Below are 19432 nucleotides of genomic sequence, written 5' to 3' on the forward strand. Positions count from 1 at the left end.
GCCTCCAGTGCCAGACTGCTCCAATTTGTGCAGCAGTCTTCCATGTGCAACAGTATCAAAAGCCTTTCTAAGATCCAAATACATGATATCAAAGTTATTCCCTGCATCCAGTTCCTTTCTGACCACATCATAATATCCAATAAAATTGATCAGGCAAGACTTTCCCTTAACAAACCATGATGTGTCCAAGCTATAACTGAAGTCTCGTCTAGATGATCCTGCAGTGCTTCTTTAACCAGTGCCTCCATTAATTTTCCTGGAACAGAAGTTAAACTAACAGGTCTATAATTACTTGTGTTGCCCTTTGATCCTCCTTTGTGAATTGGGATCACATTTGCACATCTCCAGTCCATGAGTACTTCCCCTGAGTCCAAGGAAGCTCTCATAATTATGGCTAAGGGTTTGCTTACTTCTTTTGCTGCCTCCTTTAATATAACTGGATAGATCCCATCCACTCCGGGTGCATTTTTTATGTTTATCTTCAACAATTTCTCCTCCACTTTCCTCTCAGTTATTACAAAATCATCCAGATCACTGCCAGAGTTTAACTCACCTCTGGCATTCCCCTCCCTGAATAACTCCTCATGGGTGAATGTAGTTGCAGAATACTCTTGGCCAGCGGGTGGTTGGTTGGTGGAACCGACTTCCATCACTTGTTGTTGAAGTTGATAGCCTAAACAAATTTAAAGCTCAACTGGACAGGTATTTCGAACGAACGGAGGGGTGAAATGGGAGAGGGTTTTTTTTTTTTTTTTTGGGCTGATGCTGAATAAGCTTGCTTTCTTGCATCGTATGCCTCTACTAATGCTAATGCTAATACTCATTTAGTTTGTTAGCCACCTGAGCAGGATCATCAACAGTTGAACCATCAATATCCAGTGGACCAATCTGATTCATCCCTTTCCTTCTAGAGTTTACATAGGTAAAGAACTCTTTGTTGTTTTTCTTTGCATTCTTTGCCAAGGATTTCTCATAATCTGCCTTTGCCTGCCTAATCTCCTTTGTGACTTGGTTACAGACCAGCTTATATCTATCATATGCTTCCATGTCATCCATTAATTTATATGTATCCCATCCATTTAGGCCTAAACCTTAACAATATTTCTTAGTTGGTATGTAAAGCCTATTAGCTTCCAAGATAAATTCTTTGAATGCTTCCCATTTTGAATTTGCTGTTGGTAACATCATCAGTTGGTCCCACCGTATAGAATTTAAATACTGTCTCAGACCACCGTAGTCACCTTTACGAAAGCAAAAACCCTTCCCTTTACCCCTGATGGTAGTTACCTCTTTGAGTAAATCCCACTTCAGCACACTGTGATCACTGCCACCTAGTGGTTCCTTTATCTGCAGATTCTTAATGCATGAAGAATCACTACTGATAATCAGATCAAGAGTATTACTCCCTCTAGTTGCCTCCCGAACATGCTGATGTAGAAAACAATCATCCAATAAATCCACAAAAGCCTTTCTAGTGTGTGAGTGACCAACCCACAAATTCCAGTGAATATCTGGGAAATTAAATCCCCATTATATGACTCTCTGATTTACTGGCCCACTCTATTTCCCTTTACAGTTCCTTATTATACTCATCAGAGTCATTAGGCCTATAACACACTCCTACTCTCAATTTTGATCTCCGAATGCTTATGTCACACCAAACTGACTCGACACTGCACTGTCCAGCGATGTCGACTGGCTTCACTTCCTTGGATTTTGTGTTTCTTAACTAATAGTATAACCCCTCCTCCCTTCCTATCTTGTCTATCCTTCCTGTACACATTGTACTCCCCAAATTCCAGTTCTGCATTCCTTATATTTGTGTGACACCACGTCTCTGATATTCCAACAATATCTGCCTTTGATGTTCTGAGCAATACCTCAAATTCATTAAATTTATTTTCCAAACTCCTAGCATTGGTGTACACGCAAGTATACAAAATATCAATTCTTGTTGCACAATATATATTTCCTGTTTTTCTGAGAATTGACTTACTTAGAATTACAACCCTCCACAGGGCCAACATCTTCTACCCTGGTGACTTACCCCTGCAGCCAGTTAGATGGAAGTAATGCACCTGCACCAAGTTGGGCCTCTAAATATCGACGAGTTGGAGGTTCCTGATTTAATCCTTACCAAGGGCATCAGCTCTTATCCTTGGGCACTTTGTGCCATTCATAAGAGTTATTTTTTTTTTAGCTAAGGATAGATAGGAAAGACCTTGTTTTTAAAGTTCAGTGCATATATTTGATATAGACAATCAGTAAATTCTCTGCATTATTATAGCCACTCAGTTTTATCTGGTAAAATATTAGAAATAGTCTACTGTAAAGTAGAGGCTTAAGTTTGAACTTAACTATAACATATTTTATTACAGAATTAAATGGCTTCATATGGTTACATCAAAATGCCACAGAAAACAAGGAGGACAATACTTAAAAATGGATCTCGAGGAATTACTTTCCACTCTAAAGAGCACCCATTTTCTATGATAGAAAACTTAAATAATCTCAGAAAAAAAAACAAGTTTTGTGATGTGGAAATTCTTGTATGTGGTTCTGCATTTCCTGCTCATCGTGCTGTATTAGCTGCTAGTAGTTCTTATTTTGAAGCGATGTTTAGTAGTGGTTTAGCAGAAGAACAAAAAGACAGAGTAGAAATCCATGGTATCAACCCAGATATATTTTCATTGCTGATGGGCTATATTTATTCAGGTAAGGTTTATTATTTGATGGGTTATATTTATTCAAGTAAGGTTTATTAGAGTTTTCACATATTTAGTCTGCTGAACATTAAAAGCACACAGCATCTTCCATGCTTAAGCCAGATATATTCAGGGGATCAAGAAATATACCTACAGGCATAAATGGAATTTTGTTCTTTGTTGATACATAGATATATAGAAAGTATTCTTTGTTAAATATTGTATATTTACAAAATGTAAAAAAAGTTTTTATAATTATTATTATTGTCCTCCCCTTTGGATTTTAAAATGTGGAAACCCTGATTCATAGGAGCTGGGTGCAGATAATTTTAACATCATATATTTAGATGATTTAGATTATTAAAGTTGGTATACAATACATGTATACCTACTTTAATAAATATTATTAATTTATTAATTGCCCAGAGAAGGTAATTGATTATGTTCATTAATCAGTGGCATTTGATTTACATGTTATATTTATTAAAAGTAGCAATTTCCAAATGGCATGCATTGTAATTTAAATATTCTTGCAATCCTTGTCTGAAATTCTCTATTATTTGCTGCAATAGAGTTATTCTAATCTTCCCAGTAACATCAGTAATTCCATTTTAGAGATCTTTGAAGGTATCAGATTTTTTTTGTATATATTATAAATTACTTATTGTTGGAACAAACTTCCATCTGATGTTATGGAAGTAGGTAGTTTGAATAAATTTATGGAACAATTAGACAAATTATTGGAGGGAATGGATGGATGAGTGTCATAAGCTTGCATCTTTGCATCATTTTCCACTACAATTGCTAATTTCAGTGTGAGAACCTACATTAGACACTGCTATGAAAGAAGAAAGCAAGTGTATATTGATCCTTGGTTAGGAAACTGACAAGTGCACGTGGAAGCTTGAAATGTAACAAATTATTCTAAGTCATGTGTGGCGTTTTAACAGTTCCTCATTGAAAACTGATTGGAATTAATATTTTATTTAATTAATTTTTTTTTTTTTTTGTCAGATGCACCAGATATCCAATTATTTTCATAATTTAGCCATTCATTAATTATGCTAGCATAATTAATGAATATCCTATTGTATAAGGCAATGGTCAGGCCACATCTTGAGTATTTCATAGGTCTAGAAGCCTCATTTTAGAAAGGATGTAGAACTGCTGGAACGGGTACAGAGAAGGGCAACAAGATTGGTGAGGGGAACAAAAGGGCACTCTTACCAAGAAAGGCATCAGTTCAGTTCTGCAAATTGCAGCATCTAGATACTATGAGGTGATCTGATTGAGGTGTTTAAGACTTTTAATGGATTGAGCAAGCTCAATGCTGATGGGATCTTTCTCTTGCTCAGACTGTACACATGAGGGGGCATAAATTCAAATTGAGGAAGGATGGTTGCAGAATAGATGTGCAGAAGTTTGCCTTCAGCCAATGAGTGGTTGATTTCTGGAACAAGCTTCCATCTGTTGTTATGGAAGTGAGTAGTTTCAATAAATTCAAGGAAGAATTAGATAAACTGTTGGGAAGGATGGATAGGTGAAATGGGTTTTTTTTTTTTTTTTTTTTGGCTGATGCTGTATAAGCTTGCTTTCTTCCATAATTTTCCACTATTAATGCTAATAACTGCTAATATTTATCACTAGCAAGATCCCCCAAACCCTGAAACTAACTAGAGGATAGTTTCAGGGTTTGGGGAGGATTGAGTGCAAAATAAGTGTGTAGGGCATGGTTCAAGGTAACTGTATAAGTTTATAGATTAGTATTCAGAGAATCTCATTTATAATATAAATAAATAAAAATAATGGAATATTTAATAACATTATACATTAATAGGTACAATTATAAACTTAAACATTAGATTTTAAAAACACAAAATAATATTTTTTTGGTATATAGGAATGGGTGTTGATGTAGGAACAAGAAGATAAAGTATATAAATATAACCATGTGAAAATGCCTTGTGGACATGTTTTATATTCAAGCCTAAAAATTGTTTAAATTGTTCTTTTCCTCTGTGTGCTTTAATTATGAATATGGAGCCAGGTGCACTGTATCTGTTACACTTGTTTCATGCCAGCTCTGAATAGTTTTATGTTCTCTGATGGTTCTGGCATAGATTATCATTATTTTTAGTACTCGGCCCATTTCACTAAACAACCAGAGAAAAAAAATTGTTAATCCAATCAAAGAATTGCTATCTCTAGTTTGTGACAAATAATTTATGTTTATTGTAAGAATTAAACTTTTAATCTCTCTCTCACTCTCCCCCCCCCTCCTTCTGCCTTTTTATTTTTTTTTATTTTTTTTTTTTTTAGGTACTATGGATATTGATCAAGATAATGTCCAAGATCTTCTGGCAGGTGCTGACATGCTTGGTCTTCCAGATATAGTTGCTGTATGCTGTAATTTTCTCCACCATGAGTTACATCCTAGTAATTGCATAGGTTTGTATTTGGTGATTTTTTTTCTAATAGAGATTACATTATAAAAAACATTTAATTTTTTTTATCTTTCTATATAATTAAGATATATTATCTTTATTACCTCTGTAACCTATTTTGGATTATTATCTTGCTCATTATTGTAACTAAATTCTCATGTCAAATTTTAACTCACATCAGAGATCAACAACTGACTTCAAGTGATTATGCATTGTTACCTGATATTTTTATAAATCTTTCTACCCTTATCTCCTGCTGGTACAAAACATTAGGTTATATACATGAATTGCATGTATGTAACCTGACTTATGTGGAGTTTTAAAATTTATTCATTAAATAGAAATCAGCAACGTTTCTGCAATATTAAACCAGAAAACTGGATCAATAAAATCAAGTATATGAGATTTAGATTATCAAGATATCATTAATCTTACAACTATCACTAATGATTGCATCCCTTTTACTAATTACAGTAAATTCATTTAAGCTTAAAATTAATAATGAATCCCTCCCACTAGTACTTCTGCCCCAGTAATATCCCTATGTTCTTAATAAAAATAGTGTTTACCTGTTATGTACCCTTGTTTTATTACTCAGCAAATGTCCCTCAGAAAATTGCTTTCTCCCATAGTCATATGAATACAAGCTTTGTTCAAACTTAAAAATATTCATTTCCTTTTGGAAACAAGTAACCAAACTAATAGCTCCTGCTTACACTCTATTAAACTACTGAAAAACTATCCTTCTCAAAAAAATAGTACAGATCCTACCATGCATGTATTTTGAGCTTCAAGCTATATCTGTTGTTGCTGATTTGATAAACTTATCTCCCTTAACTCAGCAGTTATTTCAAGAAAAGAAAAAAATTGACAATAGACAACATAGATGCAACATCAATCTCTGTTTAATGAGCTGACCAGTCTCCTTGAAAACTGTGTTTTTCTGTTAGTATAAAATCAATAATACAGAATAATTCAAAAGTTTAGTTTATTTGCCACAAATTTATTTTTTCCTTTTCTCCAACTGCTTCTTAACATTCGTGCGTGGATGAAGGTTAAGTGCATATAGTGTCGGGACACTATGTTCCACTCACTGTGAAAGGAGAAGACATGCCAATTATAAGTTTAAAGAGAATAACACTTCACAGTTGGATTTTGACACTGTAAAAGAGATGATCACCACCTTTCAAGTCTGCATTATTTGTTTTATCATTAAAATCATGAATTATAGAAATATAGTATTAGGTGCAATTTTTGTGTAATGTGATTCATTATATTACTAATTTCATTATTTAATAATTAAATTAAATAATTAAAATAATTAAATAAATTATTAATAATCTATCAGTCTGTTAATTAACGTATTAACTATGTCATGACACACATCTGCGTCATGGGATTTTTAATCCACTTGTGGGAAAAATCACCTGACTTTAGGATGAATTTTTTTCTTATTTGACAGAAGAAAAACTATATTTTTGTCAATCAACCTTCACCAGCAGCTAACTAAAATATTTCTGCTCTCCCCAATCCAGATTTACTCAATCTCATTGTTTTCAATCCAGGATCAAAAAAGTGATTGGAAAAGTATGCAGTGAAAGTGCTAAATACCTTCTGCAATATGAAAAAGTATTTTTGCCCTTGAATTAGCTTGTTATAATAGAAATTTATTATATATTCAATCATCGTATTTAATCTTAGTGCAACCTTAATATAATGTGCCTTGTCATACCTTGGTTTTGCATACACTGTGAGTATGATCATGTCCCCCAAAACGAATTATAAAAAAAAAGTAGTATGTTCAAAGAACTAGCAATTTCATATTGGAAACTGAAAAAGCGAATATAGTACTGTATTCACTTTTTATATAGTAGGATCTACTATATCTGTATTCACTGGATTATATAGTAGGATCTACTATATAATCCTACTATCATAATTCTAAGAGAGGGAAATTAGCAAACAAATTGGCTGTATATTTGCTTCAATGTATTCAGTTATAGAGTAATTTTTGTAAACAACAGGAGTTGTCAGAGACTAATTACTGTAGACACCCAGTTTCTCCCCTCAGCTAGAGATGCAATAAAAGAGTATATCAATGGAACGCTAATTATAAACAGCTATCTCTGGAGGGGAATGCAGCTACTGTTTGTCAAGTGCATTACATTAGTTACAAAGTAAATTTTTGTAAACACTTGATACCTGTCCTTTCTTGAATGAGAAGTTATTGCACTTAGGATAGCAAAAACTGCAAAATGCTAAACTGGACAAAAATACACATGAACTGACAAGTAATTTATGAAGAAATCATGTGACTTCACTTTGGCACTATGGTAGGATCATTTGGTTTTGATTAGTTTTCTCAAAACACACGGTAAATATTAAGACATCAGAAATAAATGCACAGCAAAATTAGTAAATTACCAAGACTGAAATAATGGCCACTAAAAGATAAAATTATACAGTTGAAGAAAAGTTAAAGATTATCAAAAGAGTTAATAGTGGCGAAACAAAATGCACAAGTGTGGAATTCAAGAAGGAATGATCACAGTTGCATGAAAGAGGAATTAAAATTGCATTCATTCATCACCCCGGGTGCCTTTCTTGTGTTTATCTTCAACAGTTTCTCCTCCACTTTACTCCCAGTTATTTCAAGATTCTGTAGCTTACTGCTAGAGTTGAATACACCTCTGGCATTCCCCTCGCTGAATAACTCCTCATGCGTGAATGCCGATGCAAAATATTCATTTAGTTTGTTAGCTACCTGAGCAGGATCATCAACACTTGACCCATCAATATCAAGTGGACCAATCTGATTCATCCCCTTCCTTCTAGAGTTTACATAAGTAAAGAACTCTTTGCTGTTTTTCTTTGCATCCCTTGCCAAGGATTTCTCGTAATCTGCCTTCGCCTGCCTAACCTCCTTGGTAACTTGGTTGCATATCAACTTGTATCTATCATAGGCTTCTGTGTCATGCATTTTTCTTCTCTGCCATATGCCTCATTAGTTCATCTGACATCCATTTTGGCCTAAACCTTGAACAATATTTCTTAGTTGGTATGTAAAGCCTAGTAGCTTCCAAGATGCGCAACTGGAGCTTCCACATCCACCTCAATCCAAGCAGCCAGGTCATTTGCTCCAAGATGCCACCAAGTACATCACAAGCAGCCTTTGCTTCTTATTCTGAAAATGCTGCTATTATTAGTGATTCTGTCCCTTCCAAAACATTTTTCCAGCAGTTTTCAATTGCTGTTGAGCTTAATTTCGCCTACACTAATCCAATATTATATGCAACATCTTTCAGTGTTAATGCTTTCAGAAATTCTAGAACTTCTGATTTCTGAGTTCACAACACTAACAAGTAGCTCACCACAATAGCTTTCCTTTGAAGGCTTAAATAATGCCTGATTAATGGATTGAATTACTGCGGCAGAAATGCAATTCTGACCTTGCCATCTTTCAATTTCAGAACATCAGTCAAAGGATGATGTGGGCAGTGATTCAACAGTAGCAGAGCCTTTCCTTCAAGTTTTTTGGAAAGCAAGTTGGCATTTCACTGATGGTATGAACTCTCCTTCAAACCATGAAGCAAAAATATCACTTGTTATCCGAGCATTGGAGCTATTTTTATAAATCAGGGGTAGAAGTCTCATGTTAATGTGCTTAAAATACCGGGTACTTCGACTTTTACCAATGCACAATGGCTTTAGCTCATGATTTTCAGTCTTTCTGATGTACAGTAATTCTCTCTTTGTTAGTTTTCATGCCACTTTGTTGAGTGTCTTTTTAGTATCCAGTGACTTGTCAGGGAGAAGTTTATAGTACAGTGCAGTTTCATCACAGTTATACAACAGTTCATCTGTGAATTCACCATCTTGAATCACATTACACAGCAATTCAGGAAATGCTTCTGTTGCTATTATTAAATGCAGATTTGCCTACAAGACAAACCTGGGATATACTATGATGAGCCTTCCTATGATGTGGATATCTCCACAGCCACCCTACAGAAGCTTTAAATGTGTTATCATCTCCAGAAAGTAGCTTATGAAATATAAATGCCTGTGCTTTCAAAATTACTCCATTTATCGACACTCTTTCACCATGCTTCCGTAGAAACCACTTGTATAAGCATTGGTCCACATCACTGCTTTCACATAGTCTAGCTTTCTTTCTTTGGAGGCCTACTTCATCTTCTATGGAGTCAGCAAAAGGAGGCAGCAAAGGAAGTAAGCAAACCCTTAGCCATAATTATGAGAGCTTCCTTGGACTCAGGGGAGGTACCCATAGACTGGAAATGTGCAAATGTGACCCCAATTCACAAAGGAGGATCAAAGGCTGACACAAGTAATTATAGACCTGTGAGCTTAACTTCTGTTCCAGGAAAATTAATGGAGGCACTGGTTAAAGAAGCACTGCAGGATCATTTAGACAAGACTTCAGTTATAGCTCAGACACAGCATGGTTTTGTTAAGGGGAAGTCTTGCCTGACCAACTTGATTGGATACTATGATGCAGTCACAAAAGAACTGGGTGCAGGGAATAACTTTGATATTATATACTTGGATCTTAGAAAGGCTTTTGATACTGTTGCACATGGAAGACTGCTACACAAATTGGAGCAGTGTGACATTGGAGGCAAATTGCTGCTATGGATAAAGGGGTGGTTGAGGGGGAGAAGACAGAGTGGTAATCAATGGACACTGCTCATCGTGGACTAATGTTATTAGTGGAGTCCCTCAGGGCTCAGTGTTGGGTACATTATTGTTTTCTGTATTTATAAATGATATTGATGATGGTATATCAAGCTTAATGTCCAAGTTTGCAGATGATACAAAGGTTGGCAGGGTTGTCAAGGACACTACTGACACTATGCTGCTGCAACAGGATCTGGAAAGGTTGAGCAGATGGGCTGAGAGGTGGCAAATGAAGTTTAACATTGACAAATGTAAAATACTGCACATGGGAAACAGCAACCCCAGAGCAACGTATCAACTCTGTGGTACTACACTGATAGTGGTAGAGAATGAAAGGGACTTGGGGGTGGTTGTGCAGGCAGATATGAAGTTCTCTGAGCAGTGCAGACGGGCTGCAAGAGTAGCTCATGGAGTATTGTCAATGATATACAGGAATTTTTCCAGCAGGGATAAGGAGGTGATTATTCCATTGTATAAGGCGATGGTCAGGCCACACCTTGAGTACTGTATACAGGTCTGGAGGCCTCATTTCAAGAAGGATGTAGAGCTGCTGGAACGAGTACAGAGAAGGGCAACAAGATTAGTGAATGGAACAAAGGGGTGCTCTTACGAAGAAAGGCTTAAGTTTTGCAAATTACAGTGTCTGGAGACTAGGCACCAGCGAGGTGATCTGATAGAGGTGTATAAAGCCTTGAATGGTTTAAGCATGCTCAATGCTGATGGGATTCTTCCTCTAGCTCAGAAAAATCACCTGAGAGGGCATAAATTCAAATTGAGGAAAGACGGATGTAGGATAGACGTGCGGAAATTTGCCTTTAGCCAGCGGGTGGTTGGTTGGTGGAACAGACTTCCATCCCTTGTGGTGGAGTTTGATAGCCTAAATAAGTTTAAGGCTCAGCTGGACAGGTATTTTGAACGAACAGAGGGGTGAAGTGGAAGTGGTTTTTTTTTTTTTTTTGGCTGATGCTGCATAAGCTTGCTTTCTTGCATCAAATGCCTCTACTAATGCTAATGCTAATACCTGAGTGAGGAAGAAGTGACGGCTTCTGTGAACAGTGTGAAGACAACTGACAAACAGAAGGCGATGACATAGGGAGTGACTCAGAAGATGTGGATGACTCATTATGGAAAAGCACCAGAAATTAACAGCGCTTGAAAACATGGCATGCCTAGAATATCACTCTGATATTCTAGGCATGATAGTAAACATCTTCATTTATTGCATCTGACTACTCTTAAGAATTATGTACTTAAACACTGCCATCAGTTTTGGAAAACTAAATTACATGACTGTTTCAGAATGGATGCATAAAATGTAAGCCCATAACAGCATTGTTTATTAGTAGAATGTAAAGGGAATGATATAACTTTTAATACTTTTTGTCATTTAGTCTGTATACTCATAAAACATTAGTAAATAAAGTATTTATTTACCTAGTAAAGTGTATTTATGTTAAAAAACTGGGGGGGAAAGGATAAAAAAATTTTCGGCAATAACGCACTTTGCTTATAACATAGGTATTAAAGTTGTCACCTGATACCCGTGTTATATTGAGGTTGCACTGTACTTTATTGTAATAAGTCTTTGTCAGCAAATTTAAGTTACAGTAAACCCTCAATATTCAGAGATTTAGTATTTGCAGGTTATGTCATTGTACAATATATCTGATCCTACCAATGAGTCAGTGACTCATCACAACTGGATAGAGAAGCTCCTCTATATCAGTCAGTGATTACTGAAAAAAGTACGTTGCTGTATAATAACTATAAAGAACTCTCTAGATGAAATTAAACCATTGACTTGGAATGGGTGCCAAAGGAGACTATTGCCTGATGTGGACAAAGACCTTAAAAGCATCACATCAATAGAAGATCTGTAGAGGATTATGAGTTTTGCACATGATGTAGGAATGGGTTTCAACAATCTCAGAAAACAGTGAAGAATGGGAGGGAGAGAGAAGGGAAAAGTTGATTCAAAGTTTCAAATGTCTCTTAAGGCACACTGGCAGAGTTTTGGACATCTATGAGGATCTGGCTGACAAGCCATTTGAAATGAACCCTTGGATGGAACATAATCTAAAATTTTAAATTTAATTACTTTTGCAAGGAGACCTGCAGGAACCTATAGATTTGCAAAGAAAGACAAAGCAACTATCCATAATGAATTTTTTAAGAACATCATAGCTGCAGACTCTTCCCAGAAAGACCTTCAATAGGACCCTACATCTCTGCAGCCCATCCTCCTGCATCACTGTCATCATCATCAGTGAGTTGAATGTTTGATGCATATTATTTTTTATTTATTCTTCATATAAAATATATTCATAATATTTATATTAATATTGTTATGATAAGCTTGCTTATTACATGCTAATTTGTATTGGTCATGAACGATTTACTTTGATTTCCATAACAAAGGGGCGCCTCCATAGCCAGGTGGGAAGGAGCAGCAGTGCGTAGCACAGGCTTCTTGATTAGACCGGGGTTCGAGCCCCTCACCACCAAATACGGAGGATGCGGAAAGGTCAGGGAATGACCACCGCATATCCCGGAGCAATATGGCCTTAGTTGCTAATGCTCCTAAAAACCAAATAACAAACAAACAAACCATAACAAAGGTGGTCTTAAACTTCATGATGAATTTTAGGAACACATCTTTTGCAAATAGTGAGGGTTTACTGTATGTACCATTAATGTAAGGAATATAACTGTATAGAGAAGTGAATTTTTATTGCTTAAGTTGGTTTTTGTTGTTCTTTTAGGAATTTATATGTTTGCCGAGATGCATGCCTGTGTCAATCTTAGATTGGAAGCCAAACGGTTTATTGAACGATATTTCACAGAAGTTATTGTAGAAGATGAATTTTTTTCCCTTCCACCTACTATGCTGAAGAGCTTTCTGAAAAGTGAAGGTCTCAATATCGATAATGAATTTCAGGTTTTTAAGGCTACTATGAATTGGATCCTTCATGATGTTTCTAATCGCAGGAAATACATATTTGAAATGCTAGAATCAGTTAGATTAGCAGTGGTGCCAACAAAACTCTTAGATGGATATATACAGGAGTGTCCAGACTTGAGCCTTAAGGTGGCATTGTTAAAGTTACTTCAAGATCATAAATTGGAAATGCAAATGCTTAAAGTAAAACATAAACTTGGAGCATGTTTTGATGTGAAGTTGCAACCAAGGATGTGTACTCGCAGGAATATATATCTCTTTGGTGGTTTCAATCGTGATCCTGGTCGCCGATGGAGTGAAAGTCAAACTCTAGTGTCAGTAGAAAAGTATGATCTTTTCAGATGTCAATGGAGGACAATGCAGTCGATGAATTTATCTCGTAGTGGACACGGTTCTGCTGTTTTAAATGGAACAATATATGCAATTGGTGGTGAAAGTGATTCTTTAATATTTGACAATGGTGAAGTATATGATCCTGTTACCAACCAGTGGACAATGATTCAACCAATGAATCAACCTCGCTGTATGTTGGGTGCATGTACCTTGGATGGCTTTGTATATGCAATAGGAGGATGGATTGGAGCTGATATTGGAGATATGATAGAAAGGTATGATCCTACAGAGAATACATGGACTGTGGTTTGCAAGGCATCTACACCTCGATATGCTATCAGTGTTATAGCTTATCAAGGTGAGTAATTTAATAATTTTTATTTATAATATTCAATACATAATGATTACTGTTCTTTAAAAAGCATAGTAATGATATATTGATAGGGATAATTACAATACTAGATTTTCCACTATTTTTGTTTTTTTTATTAAATACTTAATAGGTTTAAGTAATATTGAAAGTATTTGTATGGGGAAAAGGCTTTCTTGATATCTGTTTTTTTTTTCTAAGCAGTCCCATAATGATACAATAATTTAGAATTATTAGATAATATTCTTAACGTTCTGTCTTCATGTACTGAAATGTAACATTAAAACTCATCTTACCCATATGTGGCATCCCAAGGTATAAGTGAAAATTTATTTATTTGTAATGAACAAACATAATATGAATATGTAAATATCAAGATAAAGAGAATTAAATTAAAATATTGCAAAATTTCTGAATATTCTGTACATAGTCAAATCTCTATATAGCAAACTTCACTATAATGAAATTTCCTTTTCATTTTTGTTGAACCTTCTTAAATGTCTGAGAAAATTACTTATAATTTTACCTCTGTATAATAAAATGATACTTCTCTATAACGAAATTTTAACTGAAACTTTGGTGTTTTCTGTTGACAGCAGATTAATTAATATTCTAAGTAGGATTGAAGTCAGATGACACTGCCCCTTAATTTGATCACTTTGACCTATTCTGAATTGGCAATCAGTTCATCAAAGGCTAAGAAAGACTGTGATATCTCAAATGCAGAACACTGAAATTTTACCAAAAACCATGAAACTGAAATTGTCTAATGTTTGATTTTAGTTAGTTACATCACCTGTCAGTAATTTTATTCTGTTATAGCTATTATCAGTTGGATGCATGATCCACTTCCCACTCAGGGAAGTGGAGAATGAAAAAGAACTGGGGGTAATTATGCAGTCAGATATGAAGTTTACTGAGCAGTGCAGATGGCCACCAGAGCAGGTTATGGAGTCTTGTCAATGATATATAGGAATTTTGCTAGCAGGGAAAAGGAGGTGATTATCCCGTCGTACAAGAAATGGTTGGGCTACACCTTGAGTACTGTGTACAGGTCTGGAGGCCTCATTTTAGGAAGGATGTAAAGTTGCTAGAATGAGTACAAAGAAGGGCAACAAGATTGGTGAGGGGAACAAAGGGGTGCTCTAACCAAGAAAGGCTTAAGTTCTGCAAATTGCAGTGCCTGGAGACTAGGCACCTGTGAGGTGATCTGATTGAGGTGTATAAATCCTTGGACAGGTTGAGCAAGCTGAATGCTGATGGGATTCTTCCTCTTGCTCAGATTATGAACCTAAGGGAGCATAAATTCAAATTAAGAAAAGACAGATGTAGAATAGATGTGCGGAAATTTGCCTTTAGCCAGCGGGTGGTTAATTGCTGGAACAAACTTCCATCTGTCGTTGTGGAAGTTGACAGGTTAAATAAATTTAAGGAGGAACTGGACAGGCATTTGGAGGGAACGGTGTGATTTTTTTTTTTTTTGGCTGATGCTGCATAAGCTCATACACTTGCTTTCTTGCATCACATGCCAGTACTACTACTACATGTGCAACAGCATTTATATGTGGTTGTTTATACCTTAACTGTTTTAAAATGTAAGCTTCTTAGAACATGGCAGTTCATTGTTACAGTTATCGTGCTATCAGAAGTGTTACACCAGCTGAAATTTATCAATGATTCTAGCCATATACAATGATTGAAACTGTTAATTTCTGCACTGCTCATTACTGGATTTTTATAAGTCAAAGGTAGTGAAGTTGCTAAAGTTATTGCTAATGATCAGATTTGAAGCGGGTGATTAGTTATGTTGACTGCCAAAGCACATTGATAAAAAGCAGATGAACTTATTAGTGATGATCATCCAAATGAAACAGTCAGATTTGTTGCCTCCATAGGGCTTTCTAAAGAATGTATTGAACACATTCTGCCTGAAGTAGGGTACAGAAAAATGTGCCATTGGATCCCCAGTAAGTTTGCACAAAAAATGAAAAGATAACCAATGGAAAGTAATGACTACTTTTGTTGTGTTTTGTTTTAAATGCAAAAGGATGTATTTTTAAACTTTATTGTGACTGGTGATGAATCCCAGATTTGCCACTATAACCTGGGAAACAAGAGACAGTCAAAGGAATTTTGACGGAAAACACCTTTGTATTAAAAAAAAAAAAAAAATATATATATATATATATATATATATATATCAGATGGGAAAAGTGATGCTGACTGCTTTTTGGGACTATATGGGTGTTATCCACTCAAATTTAAAAAGGGACCACAATCAATTCAGTCTGATGCATTGAGACATTGGATGGACTCAAAAGAGAATTATCAAGTAAGCCCTGGCAAGAGAGAGAGAGAGAGAGAGAGAGAGAGAGAGAGAGAGAGAGAGAGAGAGAGAGAGAGAGAGAGAGAGAGAGAGAGAGAGAGAGAGAGAGAGAGAGAGAGAGAGAGAGAGAGTAATGTTGTTACAGTTTAAAGTTCTACATCATTCCTATAATTTTGATTTGGCCCTAAGCAACTTTTCTGTTTCCTAAGCTTAAAGGACATCTCCAAGACAACAAATATGACTCCAATGAAAATGTTAGAGCAGCCGTAAAGAGATTGTTGGAATCTCAGCTAAAAGAATTTTATTTTAATAACCATACAAAACTTAAGTTCTGGATAAATGTATTACATTTAAGTGAGGCATGTGTAGAAAAATTATATATCAAATTAAAGGCAACTTTTGTATCTACAGGTATGTTTTTTTTCTTTTTGATATATTTCTGTTTCTTCAAAAATTATGCAATAAATGTGATTACTTTTCAGCCCGACCTCATCTCATGACATTGTGAATAATTTGAATCATTTCATAAGCTATGTAGCTTTTTATATATTAAAATAATTGCCGCATTGTAACTCAGAACTGCTTCCTTATTCACAAGCTATCAGAAATTCTCCATTTGAGATTGTCTGCTATTTGATGAGAGACTAGCAAGTTTTGAAGCAGGCTGTCATAATGGTGTTCATATTTTAAACAAATAACAGAGAAGTGTTTTTTGGTAATTTGATTTGTCTTAAGGGAATTTGTCTTAAAGGAATAGTAAGAAACCATTTTGGAAAGGGCACTTCAAGAGAGAAAAGGATGTTTGTGGCTTGCATCATAAATAAAATATATATATATATATATATATCTATATTTTTTATATTTATCATTAATGACTTTTGCAAATTGAACAGTGCAGTCGAACTGGGAAAATGTCTTTATTGAGGTGGTCACTGTTATTATATATAAAATATGATTTATGAAAATGTTGAAAGGGCTTACATTTATGTCACTGTTTTGTTGTTGTTTGGAACCTAAATCATGGCAAAAATACCAAATACCACAATATTGTTATTTTTACGAGAGATGAAACTTTTATTCGATTTATATTTTCATGTAAATTATATCACACATTGTAAAGCTAGGTAGCACTTTAAACTAGTGATAAGATATCTTGTGATTAAAGAAGTTGGTTCTGTTGTGGGTATTAAGACCATAGCATTTGCTTATTGAAGTGAAGATCCTTCTGAACACAAAATACATAGATGGACAAGATAGTCCTTAGTTTATTGATTTATTTTATAGGCCATATAGTTTTTTTTCTGTATTAAAACAATTGAAGTTCTAACTTCTTTATGCTGCATGCAACTCGCATAGAACTGTGTCATTATTCACAAAGCATCAGAGATTCATTAATCAAGTCTGCTAATTACCTTTTTTTACATTTTTGGAATTTTGATCTACAGCTTTAATTCATAATAATTTATGACCTGCTTCTTGCTCTCTGTGCCATGTGTTAAATGATATAGAGCACTGTCAGCAGTTGCTGTGGTAGCAGTATAATAATCATAAGTCAGCTCATTTTGCTTATGTAACTAAATGAAAGTAACTGAAAATCCCAAAAAATTTTAACTTGGAAATACAAATATGAAAATGTACTCATAGGTCCCATTAACATTGTACTTTTCTAGCAGGTGATATAATTTATTTAGTTTCAGTAGTTGACTTTTTATATTTTAAGTTTATATATATGTACATTATTGTCCTTCCTATTACAGCAGTCCATCCTGAGTTAATAATATACATTTTATGTTTTTTTTGCTAGGATTAATTTATATCATTGGTGGTTTGGGTGAAGTGAGTTCAGAGCTTGACTTAGTTGAAAGTTTCAATCCCGTTACAAAGGAGTGGAAAAAACTTGCGCCATTAATTACTAGACGAGCATATAGTGGTGTTGCTGCTTTACATGATTATATTTATGTTGTAGGAGGATCACAAAGTCCAGGTTCAACAGCTCTTCATGTAGTTGAAAGATATTGTCCTGATGAGGTAAAATGTATAATTCTTGAATTATAATATAGTGATTACCAACCCTATTTAGTAAATTATTTTTGTAAAGGAAGCAGAAGTCTACAGTGAAGTTCTAAGTTTTCCAATATTTAATATAGTGAAAGCTTTAGAAATAAATTTAGTAAATTATGGACCTTCTTACCCTTTCATATATTTTGACCAAGAGACTTGACTGATAATAAATAAACAAGTGGTCTTAAATATTTTTTAAACATTATTCAAACTACCCATTTCCATTCCACAACAACAGATGGAAGTTTGTTCCAACAATTAACTACCCCCTGGCTGCAGGCAAACTTCCATACATCTATCCTGCAATCATCCTTCCTTAATTTGAATTTATGCCCTCCTCATGTATGTAGTCTTAGCAAGAGAAAGATTGCTATCAATATTGAGCTTACTCAAGCCATTCGAGGCCTTAAACACCTCAATCAGATCTCCTTGCAGGTGCCTAGTCTTCAGGTACTGCAATTTGCAGAACTGAAGCCTTTCTTGGTAAGAGCACCCTTTTGTCCCCTTTGCCAATCTCATTACCCTTCTCTTCACCTGTTCCAGCGGATCTGCATCTTTCCTAAAATGAGGCCTCCAGACCTGTATGCAGTACTCAAGGTGTTGCCTAACCATTGCTTTCTACAATGGATAACCACCTCCTTATTCCTGCTAGCAAAATTCCTTTGTATCATTGACAAAACTCTTGAGCTGTCCTGGCAACCTGTCTGCACTGCTCAGAGAACTTCATATCTGACTGCACAGTTACCCCCCAGATCTTTTTCACATTCCACTATGCTGAGTGTAGTACCACACAGTTGGTTTGTTAATCTGGGATTATCTGGATATGTGGAAATGTACATATTTGCTAGAAAGCTGTTTTCTGTTATTTGTTTAAAATACAGGATACTGCTGTGACAACCTGTTTCAAGACTTGCTGATCTCTCATCATATAGCCGGTTGTTTCAGTCAGCATATCTTTGATAATGTGAATAATGAACACTTCTTTGTAATTTGCTAATGCAATATATTTACTCAATTTACAAAATTTATTTCTAAAACCATGTAGTTTCTGCAGTACTAAATATACGAAGTTTTAAATTCTTTATATCACACAGCAGCTCACAGAGAACTGCTTATTATTATTATTCACAGGTGATCACACTTGTTGTTCACCTGTGAATAATCACTTGCATTCACAAGAATGCAAGTAAGTCTTGAAACAGGCAGTGAAACAATACCTTGTATTTTAAATAAATTATAGAATAGCTTTCCAGTAATGTTGGTTAAAAGTTCAGGATTGAAATTTGCACATTTTGAGGTGACTTGTGGATACCAAAAGTTGCATTATTATGAATTTGTATGACTATACTGTTTACTTATAACATTAAATTTTGCTGACCACCAAGCATGTAGAAGGCCATGATATTCTTTGGTTTACTTTTAAAAAAAAAAAGTAAATTTTTTATACACAATCTAAAGAAGCATACCAATTGAAAATTAATAAAATAGTTTACAGTAAATTGCAGCAAGGTTTCAGTTGTGTATGTAGCCAAGAGA

At 35.1% G+C, this 19432-nt stretch overlaps 1 protein-coding gene across 1 annotated transcript in view; it reads left to right on the forward strand.

The window, feature by feature from the left end:
* LOC150086482 (actin-binding protein IPP) overlaps positions 1-19432 on the forward strand; it is an 80773-nt gene that overhangs the window by 36813 nt on the left and 24528 nt on the right. Inside the window, exons 2-5 of the mRNA XM_090372597.1 lie at positions 2379-2715; positions 5025-5153; positions 12610-13497; positions 17640-17863. Coding sequence (XP_090228723.1) covers positions 2385-2715; positions 5025-5153; positions 12610-13497; positions 17640-17863 — 1572 coding nt within the window. The 5' untranslated portion in view covers positions 2379-2384. The remainder of the gene's footprint in view (positions 1-2378; positions 2716-5024; positions 5154-12609; positions 13498-17639; positions 17864-19432) is intronic.

The sequence above is a fragment of the Mastigoproctus giganteus genome, chromosome 4, assembly GCF_048544385.1.
Source record: "Mastigoproctus giganteus isolate SK-2022 chromosome 4, ASM4854438v1, whole genome shotgun sequence".
Taxonomy (NCBI): Eukaryota; Metazoa; Arthropoda; class Arachnida; order Uropygi; family Thelyphonidae; genus Mastigoproctus; species Mastigoproctus giganteus.